Source organism: Salvia hispanica, chromosome 4 (genome assembly GCF_023119035.1).
Source record: "Salvia hispanica cultivar TCC Black 2014 chromosome 4, UniMelb_Shisp_WGS_1.0, whole genome shotgun sequence".
Classification (NCBI taxonomy): domain Eukaryota; kingdom Viridiplantae; phylum Streptophyta; class Magnoliopsida; order Lamiales; family Lamiaceae; genus Salvia; species Salvia hispanica.
This window is the reverse complement of record NC_062968.1, coordinates 33,997,057-34,012,987: the sequence shown is the minus strand read 5'-3', so window position 1 is coordinate 34,012,987 and position 15,931 is coordinate 33,997,057. Positions and strand designations below refer to the sequence as shown.

Below are 15,931 nucleotides of genomic sequence, written 5' to 3'. Positions count from 1 at the left end.
ACAGTACTATATAGAGAGCTAACATAGAGAACTATAGTTTTTCTAAATGAATAACATAAACTCATATATGAACTCAATTCCTAAATCTTTTAATTCAAACTCCATATGTTAAGTCTACACGCGTCAAATTTTACACGTCTCGTATATGAGCCCACAAATTAATTTATAGCCTCAAATTCATATGAATTCACTATAAAAATCACATGGTTAATTTTTTGTTAGATTTTTTTATATTTATATCCCGTATTTGACTATTATATCAACTAGTATAATACTATATCAATAGAAACATTCCAAGAAAAAATAGGGGAAAAGGTTCACACTAGTTAGCACCACGTTTGATTAATTATATATTTTAGAATCCTATAAAGCAAAGCCAAAAAAGAAACATAAAAATCAAGGTAGATTTGTGTGGTAGTAGTTGAGAAGGACTACTACATCTACATCCTTTATATTTTTTGCCTCTATCTTTCATTTCATTTGTTCCACTCCAAACATGGACACACTTGTTTTCTTCATTGGTGTCATAGGTAATACCACCAACTCTTAATTTCTTTCTTTCTTTCGATTATGGAGAGTATATACTAATTATATATGTATGTGTTGTTTAAATAATTTCAGGGAATGTGATCTCGGTTCTTATGTTTCTTTCTCCGGGGTAAGTCGAGTAATATTTACATGAATTAATCAAGATACTTATTTGATTTATAATGAATGAAAAAAAAATGTTTGTAGGAAGACTTTTGTTCGAATAGTGACGAAGAAGTCGACGGAGGAATTCGAGTGCTTTCCTTACATATGCACCCTACTCAATTCTTCCCTTTGGACTTACTACGGCATCATCAAGCCCGAGAGCTACCTCGTTGCCACTGTCAACGGCTTTGGAGTTGTCGTGGAGATCGTATACGTTGCTTTGTTCCTTATCTTCGCTCCCCCTAACAAAAGGGTTAGGACAGCAGTAGTTGTGGGGATATTGAATGTTGGGTTTCTAGCAGCAACTTTATTAGCTACTTATTTTCTTTTGGAAATTGAGCTAAGGATTGATGCTATTGGACTCATAAGCTCAGGCCTTAACATCCTCATGTATGCTTCTCCTCTTTCTGCCATGGTAAGATCATCCATTATTTCATTTCCATCTTATAGTATAAAAATAATTCTATAACTACCTTATATGCATTGCCGACATCTCAATTAATCATTCAATTTATAGCAACACATTAGTTATATATTAGGTTAGAGGGCGAAATAGTTATTGATGAAGATATATATTATGATTATTGATGCAGAAAACAGTGGTAACAACAAAGAGTGTGGAGTATATGCCGTTTCTTCTCTCATTTTTCTTTTTTCTAAATGGTGGAGTTTGGACTTTTTATGCAATACTTGTGGACGACTGGTTTCTTGGAGTAAGTCTTTATCTCTAATCTTCACTTACAACATTGCATATAAAAAACTTTATTTTAATTGTTTTATCTTAAAATTTTGATTAATAGTATAACAAAATTTTACTAGGTGTTTCTTTTAAGTTCCGTATTGATATGCTATAAGCGTATAGCTAGCTAGGTAGGTAATTGGATAATTAAATCTAAAAACCCTCACAAAATTCCAGGAGCATCTTTACTTAATTTATATATGTACTACTGTATATGCTTTTAAAAAATTATGTTAAAGAGTAATTATTGTTATAATTCGAGTGATGCATGCAACATAATTGAATGGGATGAGATTATGCCGTGGAAAATGAATGGTAAATTATGAGGTTGCAAGAAAATTAAATCAAATTTTTGGGTATGAATATAATCTCGAAGAACCGACTATGGCTACAGACTATATGGAGAAATTAAAACAAATCAAATCCATCAACTACTTCATAATAAATTGGGCCCCCCCACTAGTGTTAGCTGGTGACTTTCTATTATGTAGAAGGAAATTATTTCATTACATGGACCCCATATAAATTTGGACATGCAAAATCCACCTTAAAAATTAGCACGTTTGTAATTGTTCTTGAAATTGACTGCTATATGCAGCTAGCATGATAGAGACTTCAACATATATTCTCTCTCTAATTATGGTAGCTTATTAATCAAATCACCTTCTCTTCTCAATTACGTAGAAAACTAGAATGGAAATAACGTAATCATTTGCTCAATATGCAGGTTCCAAATTCAATAGGATTTGCATTAGGAGCTCTGCAGCTGCTGCTTTATGCCATTTATAGAAACACTAAAAAATCAGATAAATCTTCACCCGAATTTGATACCAATCAAATTTCACACACACAGCCACTTCTGCCAAACTGTTGATTTCTACCTTTTATTTCTATTTTTATTAAAAAAAAAAAAAAGGTTCGGTAAGAGATGCAAGAGAGTAGAAGAACAGCTGTGAGTGTCCTTTTCACATTCTATGAGTCACATATTTTTTGTATTGAGTTATGATGTGTGTACTGGGTTTGTCAAAAGCATATACCAAAAAGACATATTCTTATTTGATTAAAGAAATTTTATTTTATGGTGCACAATTAACATTTCTCAAACTGAACTTCCACAACTTGGCATCAAAAGTTAGAGGCATAGACTTGCTGCTGCTGCATTGATGATCAGAATGGATGTACAAATGATGCTAGAAATCACACTAGCATTTTCAATAAGTTGCAGCTACCCAAATGTTAACAAACACATTGGCTTTCTTTAAATATAACCCAACACTAATTCGATCAAAGGGAAACAAGTTTACAGATCATGTTTGCCTGCTAATCCGTTAGTATGGATTCTCCTCAAGTTCCCCCGGCTTCCAAGTTTTCTAAGCTACGGGTGTCACACATTCTGTACGACTACGAGACAGCTTATGAACAAAGAATGCAAGCCACCCGTTCTGAGTGATGAAGTAAAAGTCCAAGAAGATGTAAAGAAAAGAGAATTCTACAAAGAATGCAAGCCACCCGTTCTGAGTGATGAACTAAGAGTCTACTGAGTGATTTTTATGTTATTATACCTGATGACCACGGCAAATCATTTTTTTCTAAGAATTCTGCAACAAACACATGAAATCCTATTCCTAGGAAAGCAAATCACAGATCTGGTATGTCAGTAATCTGGACTAATTGTTTGAGGTCAGGAAAATGCAAATTATGTTTCCATCTATGAGGGCAGAGACAGGCAAGCAATTAAAGACATTCATCATAAAACCCAAACCCATAAATACGGCGTCAATTCATGGTTTCCCCTTAAAAGGTAGACTCTATCTGGATACCTTATCTTGTAAGCCAGTAGTAAGCATATCAACATAGTCTCCTAGAAATAGGTAGTTTGCGCCAACACACTGAAAGAGCCTTAATAAGTCCTGGGACAAAGCAAAGTTGAGAATCAAGTGAGTAAATTGTAAAGTTAATGGTTGATGAGTGCAGTGCTGAGTATATTCAAGTAACTATAGTATATACAGAGTGTCACTTTAGTATGACTAATTTTCAGTTCCTCCTAGAAATAAAATGCATGTATTCAATTAATGAAAGTAAGGAAAGTGTGAGCATTTTGACATGGAAAAGGCAAGTTAGTAGTGATCATAATTGAAAAACCCCAAAGCCGACGTCCAAATCTCAACTTAAAAACTTGTTTTATGGTGCAATCAACAATGAAGCATTCAAAGACAGCCACGTAGAATCTGATAAGGTAACGGACTGGAATCATGATCATTAGCAATTCCTATAGCACATTAAATAACCTCAATTATTTATAAACTTAATCATAAATATTTATGAATTTAGGCTGATCTCTGGCCACTCAAAATTGACTAGTCCAAATTTAACATCACTAGATTTTGTCATGGAGTATTTTATAATTTCTCTTAAAACTCACGTTATCTAGCTCGCAAAAAGTTGTATACATAAATTTATACTACTACATTCGAAAATTTACATGTACATTCCATATTATGCTTTGAAATGTTCATACAAAGAATTGTGATATAACTTAGAAAAAGCCGCATATATTTGAGAAATTAGCGTAGAAAAGCTGTTGAATTCGGCACACATAATTTGACTTATAGTGCTACAAGTAAATTGTAGTCCAGTAACAGAACATTTATTTTCATGCAACTCCAACTATTAAAAACATTTTGCCTCAAATTTAAACGTCAGAAATATTAAAAACAAAAAAGAAAGTGGTTCACAATTTATCATCATCTCATTTACGTCTCAGAAGCAAGTTTCCAAATTCCTATCTAATTTTCATCTGAATTCGTTGATAATTCGGTTTCAACTCTAATTAATTTCCAACATTTTTTGTTCGCGGAAGCACTTAATTGCTAGATCGTAATACGTTTGCGAATTATGGGGTTGGGCGATGCGGATCTTCTCGACGACGGCGACGGTGGTGGTGGAGGATGCAAGGCGTCAGCTGCATCTGTGCCGTGCTCGATTTGCTTGGATGTGGTGACGGATGCCGGCGATAGATCTTGGGCCAAGCTTCAATGCGGCCATCAATTCCATCTCGGTGGGTGATCAATTTCGCGATTTGATCCATCATGAATTAGGATCTGACCGCTTTTATCTTATCTGCCTGACTCCATTACAACTGTTGAATTTTTTTCCTTATGTTTTTGGGAGCATATAGAACAGCACTTGATTTCTAATTTAGTTTAGGCGAAAAGATCATCTTGCTTCAAACATAGGAGTTTCTGTGATTGCAAATTTAGAGAAAGGATTTAATTGTACGGGATTGTGCAGTTAGTTTCGAGTATTCTTTTAGCTGACCTGTTTTAGGAACTGGGCATCAAGTTGTAGACCGAAAATTAGCTGCAAACATGACCTGTAAATTGGAAAACAAAGTTTACATGGCATCAGGCAGTGAATGGGGAGGTTAGTTCTGTGTAGCATTTCAGATTTATCAAATTAATACAATTGTGAGAGACCTGAGTTCACATGTCATTCTAAGGCCCTCCCGATGAATAATGGGGTCATTATCAACGATTTCCATCTTTAGTGTGTGCAATCGTGTTTCTTTGTCTGGGGTTGCAATGGAATTATAATGCAAATATAAATCTCAAGGGGTATTTGGCACTTGGGGAGTTTTGGTTTTTTTGAAACCATGGTTGTAACTTGTAACGTAAACAGGTTAAATCTCATGATCGATTTTATCGTTTTGTTTTTTACTTCCTCTTTAAACTCATTGACCATCCTCTTGTTTTTTGTTCCGGCAACTATGTCTAGTCATGTGAAGCATGAGGTGTACACTCTGATTGATGACAATGGTGATGAGTGTTTCGAGAATCAGAATGCTTTTGTCGATGTTTGTATGCGTGGTTGTGATATTATATATTCAATCATTGCATGTGATCTGGCAGATTGCATAGGTTCAGCATTTAACATAAAGGGAGCAATGCAGTGCCCTAACTGCCGGAAAATTGAGAAAGGACAATGGCTCTATGCAAATGGTGGTCGTCAGTTACCTGAGTTTAGCATGGATGATTTGCCGCATGATGAGGATCTGCATGATCTAAGTTATTCTGAAATGGTAATTTCCTGGATTTAATTCATGACTGTGAGGGTAAATTTATATTTGCTATTGGGACATACCATATGTTGTCCTTAGTCAAGTATGCTCAGCCCTTTCCTCGTTAAACCTCATTATTGAAATATGGAGGTTATTATTTTTATGCTTTCACAGACATATACTTAATCTAGTTTCATGTCATCAACTTCTTGCATGGTTTTTGGATTATTTGCAAAATGTAGGAGTACTAATCTGTTGGCTTGTGCGACTTGTAAAAAATAGTGGTGGCTGTAGATTGTAGCATTGAGTTCTATCCTTTGTCCACTTTACTTGTTCTCCACAAGGATAAGTCTAGAATTAAACTTTATTAAATAATCTTTTTTTGTTTGATTCTGCAGTCTGTTGGAGTTCACTGGTGTCCTTACAGCGGTTTGACTAGACTTCCGTCATCTTCCGAGTAAGCCTCTTCGAACCTTATGAGTTCATTGTTGATAAGTCCCAACTTCCAAAGTATGCTCCTTTTGGTGTTACGCATGGTATCTCTTTTGACCATTCTCAGATTCTGTTTTCTTTAAATGTTTTTCAACCAGCTGGGAGAGCATACATGTACCCAGTATAACTGGATTATGTGGAGTCTGGAATATGATATTTTTAATTCCTGAAAGAGCATGGCGGTCAGTTTTGTGAGGATCATGAAATTTTCTGTGTTAAAATCACTAGGGTTGGAATAACCATGTCTTTTGTATCACTGAATCACTAGGGCTGGAATAACCATGTCTTTTGTATCACTTTTGCACTTTCCCTAGATATTGTGAAGCCTGAAGTGAGTTTGTGTTTGCATAATTTCCTTCAGCTGATTATCTGCTAGTAAATTGTCTGTGCTGCATGTTTACAAAGTTCTGGAAATCTTCATATATTGAACAACACCCTATTCCATGTAATGATTCTTCCTCTCCGTTGTAGTTGGATTATTTTATCTACAAAGGTGACGTTTGGTTCGTTAGACAAGAGAATAGTGAGATAGAATATGGGATAAGCCACAATAGGATTTGTCTAGGATTGAATTAGCCATAGGGGGTGAAGGTGAGATGATTAATCATTGTGAAGGGCAGAGCTTTTGAGAAAAATGCAACTGAACAAGAGATAAGATTATTCATTTAATCACAGGTAATCATGATCTCTAACTGCAGACGTACTAATCATTTGTTCATTCTTGTCAACCCAGATAAGTCTTAACTGTGCCAGTATGGCAGATGCTAGAAAGTATTCAAATCTCATTTTTTTCTAAAGATTTTACCTTTTTGCATATTTTTTCATTAGTGTTGCATTACATATTCTGTGGCAGTCAGTACATGAGTACATCTATAATCTCTTTCTACTCTTTTTCTGCAATGTAATATATGTGTTTGCAACCCAACATTTTCCCCATTTAGTACTCAGCTAACGAGGTTTTTGTCTATTTGTTTTTATTTGCAGTGAAGGTGAATTTTCATCAAGTGCGTGTAAGATTTCATTCCTCAAGTAACTGTAAAGGCTTACCTCAAAGTTTTTAATAACACGATGGTAATTTGTATTGTAGACCAAGATCTTGTCGGACACCATGCTATCTTTGCGGAACATGCACCCATGTCCTCTGCAACTCATCCTTGTCCATATATTGCATATGTTGGAACATTCCACCCACCCTTTTCAACATCAAGTGGGAATACGCCTGATGGGTCCAGTTTTAGTAATCACTGGAGTGGGCTGTCTTCTGCTCCAAGTGAAGTACCAAACTCCTATGCTTTCCCTTCAATGGATGGCCATTATCACCACAATTGGGAACACCCTTCTCATTTTGCTGCAAGCAACCGAATCGGTAATGCAGATCAACCGCCTATTCCATCTCTAGCTCAGAGGACAGCTAGGAGTTCTGATATTCCAAGACCTGGAATGCATCCTTTTATAGTTGGCTGCAGGTTAGTAATAGATCAAACTTCATTTTTTGGTATCAAATCAAGGGAATTATGAGTGAAAATGTGTTGATAGTGGGTCCAACTCGTTGGTATTAGCCTTATTGGCTTGATTTTGTGGGTAAGAGAAATTGGAAGTAAGGATACAGTTTCCATCAGAGTAATTTCCAAATAATAATTAGTAAAAGAAGCTTTAAATTTGTTGATTCAGAAATTTGGGAAGTAGTGACATTGGCATGTTTTCTGACAGCTCCGCTAGTAGAGCTCCCAGCTCTATCACATCATCAGTGCTTCCACCTTACCCTGGACCTGTTGCCCGCCTCCGTGACCGTCCTCCTCCTGTTCAAGCGTATTTCCAGCAATCCATTGGTGCGCCAGTAGCACGCACCTCTCTAGTTTCCACCGGACGAAGATCCGGCGGCCATAGGGGTTTGCCTCAAGTTAGCCCAGTGGCCTCATCATCAGATGGGTTTTATTTCTTTTCCTCGAATCCATCTGGAAGAAGTTTTCAAGATGCTGAAAATCCCCCACACGACCACTTTTATGGTTGGGACCGTGAGCAGCAGCCAGGCTTCACCTTGAATCAGCTTGATAGGGATGCAATATGGGCGTCTTTTCACCCTTCATCTGATTCAGGTGTCAGACCAGGCAATTTCCGGCAGAGGCATGGGTCTGAGAGGATGCCATCTCAGAATCGAACATGAGTGTTGTATCGTGTTGGGATGAAACTTTGATGCCTCAGGCTCACAACTAAGGACTGAGAACCCAACCCGAACACATATATGCTTGAGCTAAGGACAATCTGTCTATAATGTCTAAAATTATGGTGATGGAATTCTTCTTGTTTCTATGCCGTTGAGGTAAATAACACATGTTTTTATATCATTTGGGTTTCCATATCATCGGACCACTAAACCAACATAACAAAATAAGGACACGTCCACTACATCATTATTATATGTCGTTGAATTGTAACCTTTGAATAAGTGCTTTTACCAACATCAGTATTGATTGTGCCAAATGACACATCAAGCACCATAACAGAACAGATGGCCAACATGATGAAGAAAATGTATACAATCATTAGCAAAAATATTAGACGATCCATTAATCTGACAGATGACTCACCCAAATCCTCCTGAATGTAGCTAAAACTTTTGAAGTCTTTGTTTGTGAACTAGACACTCTTTCATTTCAATCTTTTAGCTAAAACTGTCTTTGTATGTGAACTAGACACAATCTTTCATTTCAATCTTTCATCCGCAAATTCACTTCAATCAGAATGCACCTGCCAACCACCATATTAAGACACAACATCAGCATTCCAAAACGGACGATAATTCTCACAGGCACAAGAATTTTATCTCATCCACAGGGAAAATAGGATACCGATCTAGATCTCGATCTGCTCCTGCTTCGGCTTCGGCTCCTGCTCCTGCTCATACGGGCACGTCCATGCCTGGATTGATGGGGCTGCAGCATCAACAAAAAGTGAAGGGATAAAATAACCATGACTGATGTCTGTAACAGCCTGCCAATATCCCAAGCTTGGCCCCGTAATTATCTTACTGAGGACTGGGGGTCAGGAAGAGTTATTCAATATTTATCCACTACAAATATGGTGGTAGAATATATACGTACTGGCGGTGACACTGCAGGTCTAGATTTCCTAGGGGATCTGGATCTGCAATTTTCATGAACTGTAAATTTAAGCTCGGAAGATGCAAACCTCAACTCAAGCAAAAAAACATTTACTGCTCAACGTGTGAAGTAATACTGTAATATGAAATATATTACTCCTGTTACCTCATATAGTCCTTTACATCACACCCTATTTTATAAGTAAACAAAAAAAGACGCCATCCTGAAGCACCATCTATATTCTTATAAGAAATACTACTAGATAGAGATTCTACCACTGATCCAACTTCTGTTTAATGCCACATAAATTGAGAAAATTAACGTGAGTTCAAGTAGGTGAAGTTGTGGACGCAACCTAGATTTAAGCATTAACTTAGTTTTCCTCACATCTTTTTTTACAGGTCATCGACCACATATAGCATACTTAAATAAAATTTACCATCTGGGTCTTGCAGTGGGTGCTCATCGTGCTCATCAACTTACAGCTTATTGCCAGAAAGAAATGAGTCGCAAGAAACTGAGCACCATAAGCCATCAAGTCCCTAACATGCAATCCCAGATCGCCACATAAGGTCAAATCTAGAAACAAAAAGGGCAATCTTCATGATCATAGTACCATATGGAGTAGTACTTAAATCCCATATCCTTTAACCAATACACTCCCCATCAAGTTCAAAAGATTGGAACCACAATGAAACCAGAATGGGAGGATAACACAAAAGCATGTAAAAAATCAAAATTCAACCCCCCAAACTGAATAGCAGTCAAACCAACAGTTCACAAAACCTGCTCTCTTTCTTTCAAAATGTTTTGGATAGTTTGGAAGTAAAAAGGGATATATCTCAGTGCAATTAATGTATTACAAATATATAGATGATTTCCCCATCTGTGGAGTAGCTACACATATTCTATAAACAGATCATCAGAGCACTCCTCTTTTGCCCGATCAACCAGCTATTTGTACTCTAATTTGGTATATCACATCCATCATGTTGATACGGATTCTTATGTTTCTTTGGGAAGAAAGGTTATTTTGGAGCTCTCACGAAAGGATTCAATACCTTGATAAAGAGCGAGGGGAGCCAGATTCTGACTTGGATGCAACAGACCTTGAACGGGATCTAGAAAGAGATTGATGAGAACTTTTCTTCCTTGGAGAAGCACTGCTTGTGAATATAAGAGGCAAAGATAAATACTTGGGGTGCAAAATAACATGTCAAAATTATGAAAGAAAGTTAACCTTCTACTCCTAGCCCGATCACCAGGGCTGCGAGAGATACTTCTGCTTCTTGAGTAAGGACTCTTAGAAGGACTCCTGGAGTAACTACGTCTCCTGTCATACTCCTCCACCTAGATATAAAGTTGTGTCAGTAACCATAAAAAAATGAAATAAAACAACAAAAGAACAAAAACAAACTTGAAGCTTCTTCAAATGTACCCTTATATATGCCTTTGAAAATTGGTTACGGAAGAGAGAATCATCAAGCTTCCTTATCTGCACAGAGAACCAGATCACAACGATAAAAGGGAGAAATTGATTAAAAATTTGCCAAAATTCAAATAAAAATAAAAATGAGCAAGCAAAGAGAGAAGTTATTAGACCCACCGCATATTTCATGTCATCGTAGTTGTTATAGTCGACAACTCCACGCATGCCTGCATGGATTACAAATTTATGGAGTAATATATATCCACACCCCCAGTACAACTACCACCAGCGAAATACTCCATATAAGTAAGATATCTACAGCTAAACCATCATCCTTGAGGATGGTTTGTGCACAGACATGAGTTACAACTTTTTTACTGGCAATATGTAAACCGAAACCAAGGCTGCAAGGGTAGTAGTTTCAAAAGATATAGTATCTCACCGTCACGCTCACGGTAAACTTGAGAAAAACAAACATCACCAGCTCGACGCATGTGATCCTAAGATCAGGAGCAGCAAATAAGGTGCTAGCATTAGCATGTCAGTTGATAGAATTATAATGATAGGAGAGACATCATGATAGGCACAAGAGAAAGTAAAAAGTGAACCATTACCTTCAAGTCTTGCCAAGAAGCAGAAGAAGGAAGTCCAGTAACCAGCACTGAAATATCAAGTATTTTACTAGATGTGGACCAGAAAATAATAAGATTAAATCAAACTATTCATGCAACTACATCTACCCCGGTAGTCAGAATGTTTTGAAGCTCCACCACGACTACTTCCACTGTTGTGACTACTGTGACGGTCATATGATGATGATCCTCTCCCTCCATGAGCTAGTTCAACCTGCTTATTAAATGGAGTATAGATTAAAGATTAAAGACAGAAAGGCAGACACAATATAACATAACACTGGGACAAGCAACTTTTTCATTATAGAAATAGGATATAACTCACCCGTAAACGACATCCATCAAAATCATAACCATCACGACCATGTATGGCGTCATCAGCGTCGCGAGAATTTTCAAACTGGAGGACAAGACCATTTGAGAATCTTTGGTAAAGGCAGAATCACAAACAAACTAGCCTAGCATCTAAATGGGTAAGTTATATCTTCTGAAAATCAGTAATTGATAAGGGCAAGAAATATAGCATTAAATAGTTTGCTGGCTCAAAATGGTACTTACCTCAACAAAAGCATAACCAGGAGGCCTTGGAGGCATTTTCAAATCTATATCAACAATACGGCCATACTGGAAGAAAAGAACAAAAAAAGAAAAATATTAAGCACAACAAAATCATAAAAACCAACCCAAAACGAAGGGAAAGTTGTTGGAAATAATCCAAACAACTAATTATCACCAGCACGGTGAGACTGTTTCAGATGATTGTATACATAAAGAAGAGCAAAGGATTGTTCAGTAACTAGTTATAACTTAAGGAACATAAAGGATAATTATGGGAAGAAAAAGTGCTTTCGTTCCTTGGCCCCCTTATACATTTTGGATAAGTAAAAAATAATTTCTTAATGTGGTGTGATAACATCAGATAAATCAAATGATCGACGTTGTTGTGAAAAAAAAAAAGATTGTGGATAATCTTGATAGGCAAATTTCATAGGGACGTCGACAAATGTCCCTAAAATATGTGCATTTTTCCTAGCATTTGCAAATAATTCTTTTATCAGAACAAAGTGTGTGCATATGTAGAGTTTTGTATTTGTTATGAACAATTATTTAAAAAAAATCGTAAACATATTTGCACAAACATGTGAATATGAATATCAACAATAAACATAACATAGTTATATATGCAGTTGAATATGAACATAAGGTACACGTTTTATAAATAAACATGCATATTATTATGTTATAAAGGAAATGCTAAGGTTCCAAAAGATTCTGCAGATTCCTTCTCCACATACTAGTATAGTATACATAATACATTCAAGGTAATGAAAACTGGCAGTAATGATTCCAAGATTTTATTCGAAAAACTCTCAATTACTTATAGCTAAACCTTGTAAAAGATATCTTCAACTTCACTCTGGCGAACATCACCAAGAAGATTGCCGACATAAATTGTTCTGCTTGATCTGCCCATTTAAGCTGTAATACACAAAGACATCCATATATCAGCATCTGCGCATGGCATTATAGGGATGTGATCAAATGAAAACTCTAAATATTGTACAAACTCAGAACTATGATCTGGATCATTGAAAAATGTCAACGGATCACAAAAAAGCATCAACAGGAAATTGTCAACGGTGGTCAATTATTGATGTTGTGTTGATACTGTGTTGACATTAAAATCTTGGAATTTTACACTGTATTAATATTGTATTGAAACTGTGTTGAAGCTGTGTTGATTATATGGGCAATTTTGGAAGGCAAAATCTATGAAATGGATACATGCGCATTAGTGCAATCAAATAGTAAAAGGAAAAGGAACTCAACACGAACAAAAACCCTAAAAAGCAGCGAATATTGTTTTCAGTAAATTGAATTCAACAACAGAAGATAGGTCTAACACTGAAAGCCATCGGATTATCAATAACCAAATTTAACAGAGTTACAAAAATTTCACAGGAAATTGGAAAAGGAAAACGTTCGGCAGAATAGTTTTAAATATGGAAATATAATGAAATGAGAAAGAGGGACATACCTGTGACTCTGTGAGCAGAGGTTGGCAGAGAGCGAGTATGAAAGGTGTAGAACGTTCGAGAGGGAAGCGAGTGAATCGAAAGTTGGTGGTAGTAGTAATTGATGAAGAGTGAGAACATCCCCCTTGATTATAAATTTGAATATTCAATACTACGACTTGTTAAAATTTCAAAAATATTTTCATATCCAAACTAGTTAATACATGTAGTCTGGTATTTTTCAGTTTCTCTCACAAATTTCAAAATTGATTCATAAAATCCTTATTAGTTTCTGTTGATATTTATCCAACTTGACACGTTGACAAATATACATGTACAACAAAATTTAATTAAATGATATCATTTAATATTAAAATTTAAAAAAAAATTGAGGTATTTGTACCATTTATAGTAGTAATAATAAATCGGGATTCCTAACTGAGGTGGTGAAAAAATAATAACTAGTACATAACATTAAATGTATATTTTACAATTTTTTTATATTTATAAATCAAATATTTTCATATATATTTTATTTATTTATTTTCACGTCAAATTTACCTTATTATGTTATTGAATTACTTCCTCCGTTCTTCAAGAGTATGCGCTCTTTCTTTTGTAGTTTGTCTCACAAGAGTATGCATTTTCTCATTTTGCAACCTTTTTTCTCTTTAATAAGGTGGGATCCATTATCCACTAATAATAGTTTAATAACTTTTTTTTTCTAATTTCTCTTACTTTACCAAATATGTAGGACGATATAAATATTTCAAAGTGTTCTAATCAACATTTATATATTTATTTTTAAATTTACATTTAATTAATTGAAACATTTTTTTAATTATCTAATAATGTTACTATACATTTTTTATTTTTAAAGTTTACGTAATGATATATCGGTTTTTATTTTCATTGTTTCATTGCGCCTAGGTAATCAGTACGTGAAAATTACATGGGCCATGTTGGGTTGGGTCGGGTCGGTCAAGTTGGTAACTCTAGCTATGGAATTTTAGGGCATTGGCAATGGGGGCCGATAGCAAGGGCCTATCTATCGACCCCCTCATCAGCTCTCGTAGGTCACCGTTGTGAGGAGAGGGCCGATTCCCCTTCCCCAATGCCTCCGCCCCTTGACCGATAAATCGCACCAGCCGATGGCGCATCGGCCCTGCGATGGGCCTCCATTGCGGAGGCTCGGACCGATGACAGAGCCGATTTTCATTTTTTTATTTTTTATTTTATTACTTCTATATATACATCCTTCCTCTATTTCACACATTCACTCTCATCATTTTACTTCTATTCATCTCTTTCATTTCACACATTCATCTCTCTAGCAAAGTGAATCCTAATGATGGCAATAATTCAGGCGAAAATCAGTTTACTGGCCAAGGAGGTGGGTTTTCGAACCTACTAGCGGGAAACCAATATCCCAGAGGCGGCCAATTTCCTGTGGTAAACATGTTCGGGTTGGGAACCCAATCATCCCAGTTTGGGTTCAACTCGGATTCCGTCTCAAGGAGGCCTACCTTTTTTCCACGGCACCCAATACGCCGGCTTCCCACACAGCGGCTACATCGGTGCTGGTAGACCGATGAACACATCGAGTTCTGGAGATGATGTCTACCGCCCAACGATGAGCCCAAGCGCGTTTGGTACTCCCGGGACTGACGAATCCACTGTTCCGTTAAGAGACTTGAACTTCAGCACCGACGAGTATGAGGTGTCCGATATGGAGAAGGCGGTGGCGAAGGGAAAGAGGAATGAGAACGTGGGAGCCAAGTCTTCTGAGGGCGGGCAGGGTGGGCGCACAAGGAGTACCTATTCCATCGAGGAGTCGATTGCTCTTGCTCGTTCTTGGGCAAATATCTCTGAGGACTCGATTGTAGCCAACAATCAAGGTGAGAGTGGTTTCTGGGGGCGTATCACGCAACGATACGAACAAGTCAAGCCCGATGGAGCCCCGACGCACAAGTCCGGCGATCTACGCAAGCATTGGAAACGCCTGGTGTTCGAGTGCGATAAATTTCATAGTATCTATGATGGCAACTTGAGATAATTACGCGAATAGAATTTGTCTAAATAATCTGCTAAATAGATCTGATTATTATGTAATTGATTTATGAATGCGCTTCCGCTGCCAACCCCTTCAAATAGATGGTGGGCCTCTACAACATGAGCATGAAATCCAATTCTCGATCTATAAAGAAGTCCATCTGGAACACCATCCAAGGATTGAAGAAGAAGATGGGTCTTAACGAGGATGACGAGCCAGAACCCGATGATTAATGTGTGTTTGTTGTTTTTATCTATCTTTTTTTTTAATGTGGTATGTTTTTTTTAATGAAGTATTGTTTTTTTATTGTAGTATTTTTTTAATGAAAGTATGTTTTTTTTAAATGATAGTTGCTCCTTTTTTATCATCTTGTCTTAAAAAATGAAATAGATAAAAATAAAAATGATAATGTGGAAATGTGATAGGCTCTGGGATGGCTCTCATTGCAGGGAGATAGGCTCTGGGATGGCCCTGTTGACGTGGCAGGAAAAAATGAAGATAGGCTCTAAGATGGGCTCCGGAGATAGGCCCTTATTGCTAATTCCCTTAGAGGAAGTTTGATTTCACCATAATATGTTCAGCCATTGCTTCCACGAGCACTTGTGATAGCTCATTGTCGTTTTTTACGATAATCTCTCCGATAACAAGACCAGATATGGCTTAGTTTGAAATAGATATGCAAATATTTATTTCCATCATTTTTTGCGAGTGTGTCCATCA

At 36.7% G+C, this 15,931-nt stretch overlaps 3 protein-coding genes across 13 annotated transcripts; 2 read left to right on the top strand and 1 right to left on the bottom strand.

The window, feature by feature from the left end:
- The first annotated feature begins 374 nt into the window (after positions 1-374).
- Positions 375-2,521, top strand: LOC125222878 (bidirectional sugar transporter SWEET17-like). The gene is made up of 5 exons (XM_048125733.1): positions 375-530; positions 622-658; positions 736-1,108; positions 1,287-1,406; positions 2,160-2,521. The coding sequence occupies exons 1-5, from the start codon at positions 497-499 to the stop codon at positions 2,304-2,306; spliced, it is 711 nt and encodes a 236-aa protein (XP_047981690.1). The 5' UTR covers positions 375-496; the 3' UTR covers positions 2,307-2,521.
- Positions 2,522-4,122: 1,601 nt separating this feature from the next.
- Positions 4,123-8,326, top strand: LOC125222876 (E3 ubiquitin-protein ligase IPI1-like). Of its 3 annotated transcripts, none has more exons than XM_048125724.1 (6): positions 4,123-4,490; positions 5,341-5,510; positions 5,888-5,946; positions 6,966-6,985; positions 7,069-7,447; positions 7,692-8,326. In XM_048125724.1, exons 1-6 carry the CDS (start codon positions 4,328-4,330, stop codon positions 8,143-8,145), a joined length of 1,245 nt encoding a protein of 414 aa, XP_047981681.1. In that variant the 5' UTR covers positions 4,123-4,327; the 3' UTR covers positions 8,146-8,326. The 3 variants fall into 3 exon arrangements, with proteins under 3 accessions (XP_047981681.1, XP_047981680.1, XP_047981682.1); XM_048125723.1 differs by having other exon boundaries at positions 4,126-4,490; positions 6,966-6,991; XM_048125725.1 differs by lacking the exon at positions 4,123-4,490 and adding an exon at positions 4,537-4,855 and having other exon boundaries at positions 6,966-6,991.
- A 177-nt stretch (positions 8,327-8,503) lies between these two features.
- On the bottom strand, positions 8,504-13,326 carry LOC125222877 (serine/arginine-rich splicing factor SR30-like). Of its 9 annotated transcripts, none has more exons than XR_007176624.1 (15): positions 13,182-13,326; positions 12,534-12,622; positions 11,702-11,767; positions 11,469-11,543; positions 11,252-11,357; positions 11,126-11,172; positions 10,954-11,011; positions 10,689-10,738; positions 10,521-10,577; positions 10,323-10,432; positions 10,144-10,245; positions 9,522-9,624; positions 9,083-9,141; positions 8,831-8,914; positions 8,504-8,729 (listed from the first exon to the last, which is right to left on the bottom strand). XR_007176624.1 is itself a non-coding variant. In XM_048125726.1 (14 exons), the coding sequence occupies exons 2-14, from the start codon at positions 12,615-12,617 to the stop codon at positions 8,715-8,717; spliced, it is 957 nt and encodes a 318-aa protein (XP_047981683.1). In that variant the 5' UTR covers positions 12,618-12,622; positions 13,182-13,326; the 3' UTR covers positions 8,504-8,714. The 9 variants fall into 9 exon arrangements, 6 of the variants coding, with proteins under 6 accessions (XP_047981683.1, XP_047981687.1, XP_047981685.1 ...); XR_007176625.1 differs by having other exon boundaries at positions 9,083-9,125; XM_048125726.1 differs by lacking the exon at positions 9,083-9,141.
- Positions 13,327-15,931: the final 2,605 nt, after the last annotated feature.

Excerpts from the sequence above, each read along its gene's own strand:
- LOC125222878 (XM_048125733.1), top strand. The coding sequence starts at position 497 with ATGGACACACTTGTTTTCTTCATTGGTGTCATAG. Across the intron at positions 531-621 it reads TTTCTTCATTGGTGTCATAG|GGAATGTGATCTCGGTTCTT; the intron begins GTAATACCACCA and ends AAATAATTTCAG. Across the intron at positions 659-735 it reads CTTATGTTTCTTTCTCCGGG|GAAGACTTTTGTTCGAATAG; the intron begins GTAAGTCGAGTA and ends AAATGTTTGTAG.
- LOC125222876 (XM_048125723.1), top strand. The coding sequence starts at position 4,328 with ATGGGGTTGGGCGATGCGGATCTTCTCGACGACGGCGACGGTGGTGGT. Across the intron at positions 4,491-5,340 it reads CGGCCATCAATTCCATCTCG|ATTGCATAGGTTCAGCATTT; the intron begins GTGGGTGATCAA and ends GTGATCTGGCAG. Across the intron at positions 5,947-6,965 it reads AGACTTCCGTCATCTTCCGA|TGAAGGTGAATTTTCATCAA; the intron begins GTAAGCCTCTTC and ends TTTTATTTGCAG.
- LOC125222877 (XM_048125726.1), bottom strand. The coding sequence starts at position 12,617 with ATGGGCAGATCAAGCAGAACAATTTATGTCGGCAATCTTCTTGGTGAT. Across the intron at positions 11,173-11,251 it reads AAAACATTCTGACTACCGGG|TGCTGGTTACTGGACTTCCT; the intron begins GTAGATGTAGTT and ends TTGATATTTCAG. Across the intron at positions 11,012-11,125 it reads CTTCTTGGCAAGACTTGAAG|GATCACATGCGTCGAGCTGG; the intron begins GTAATGGTTCAC and ends TCCTGATCTTAG.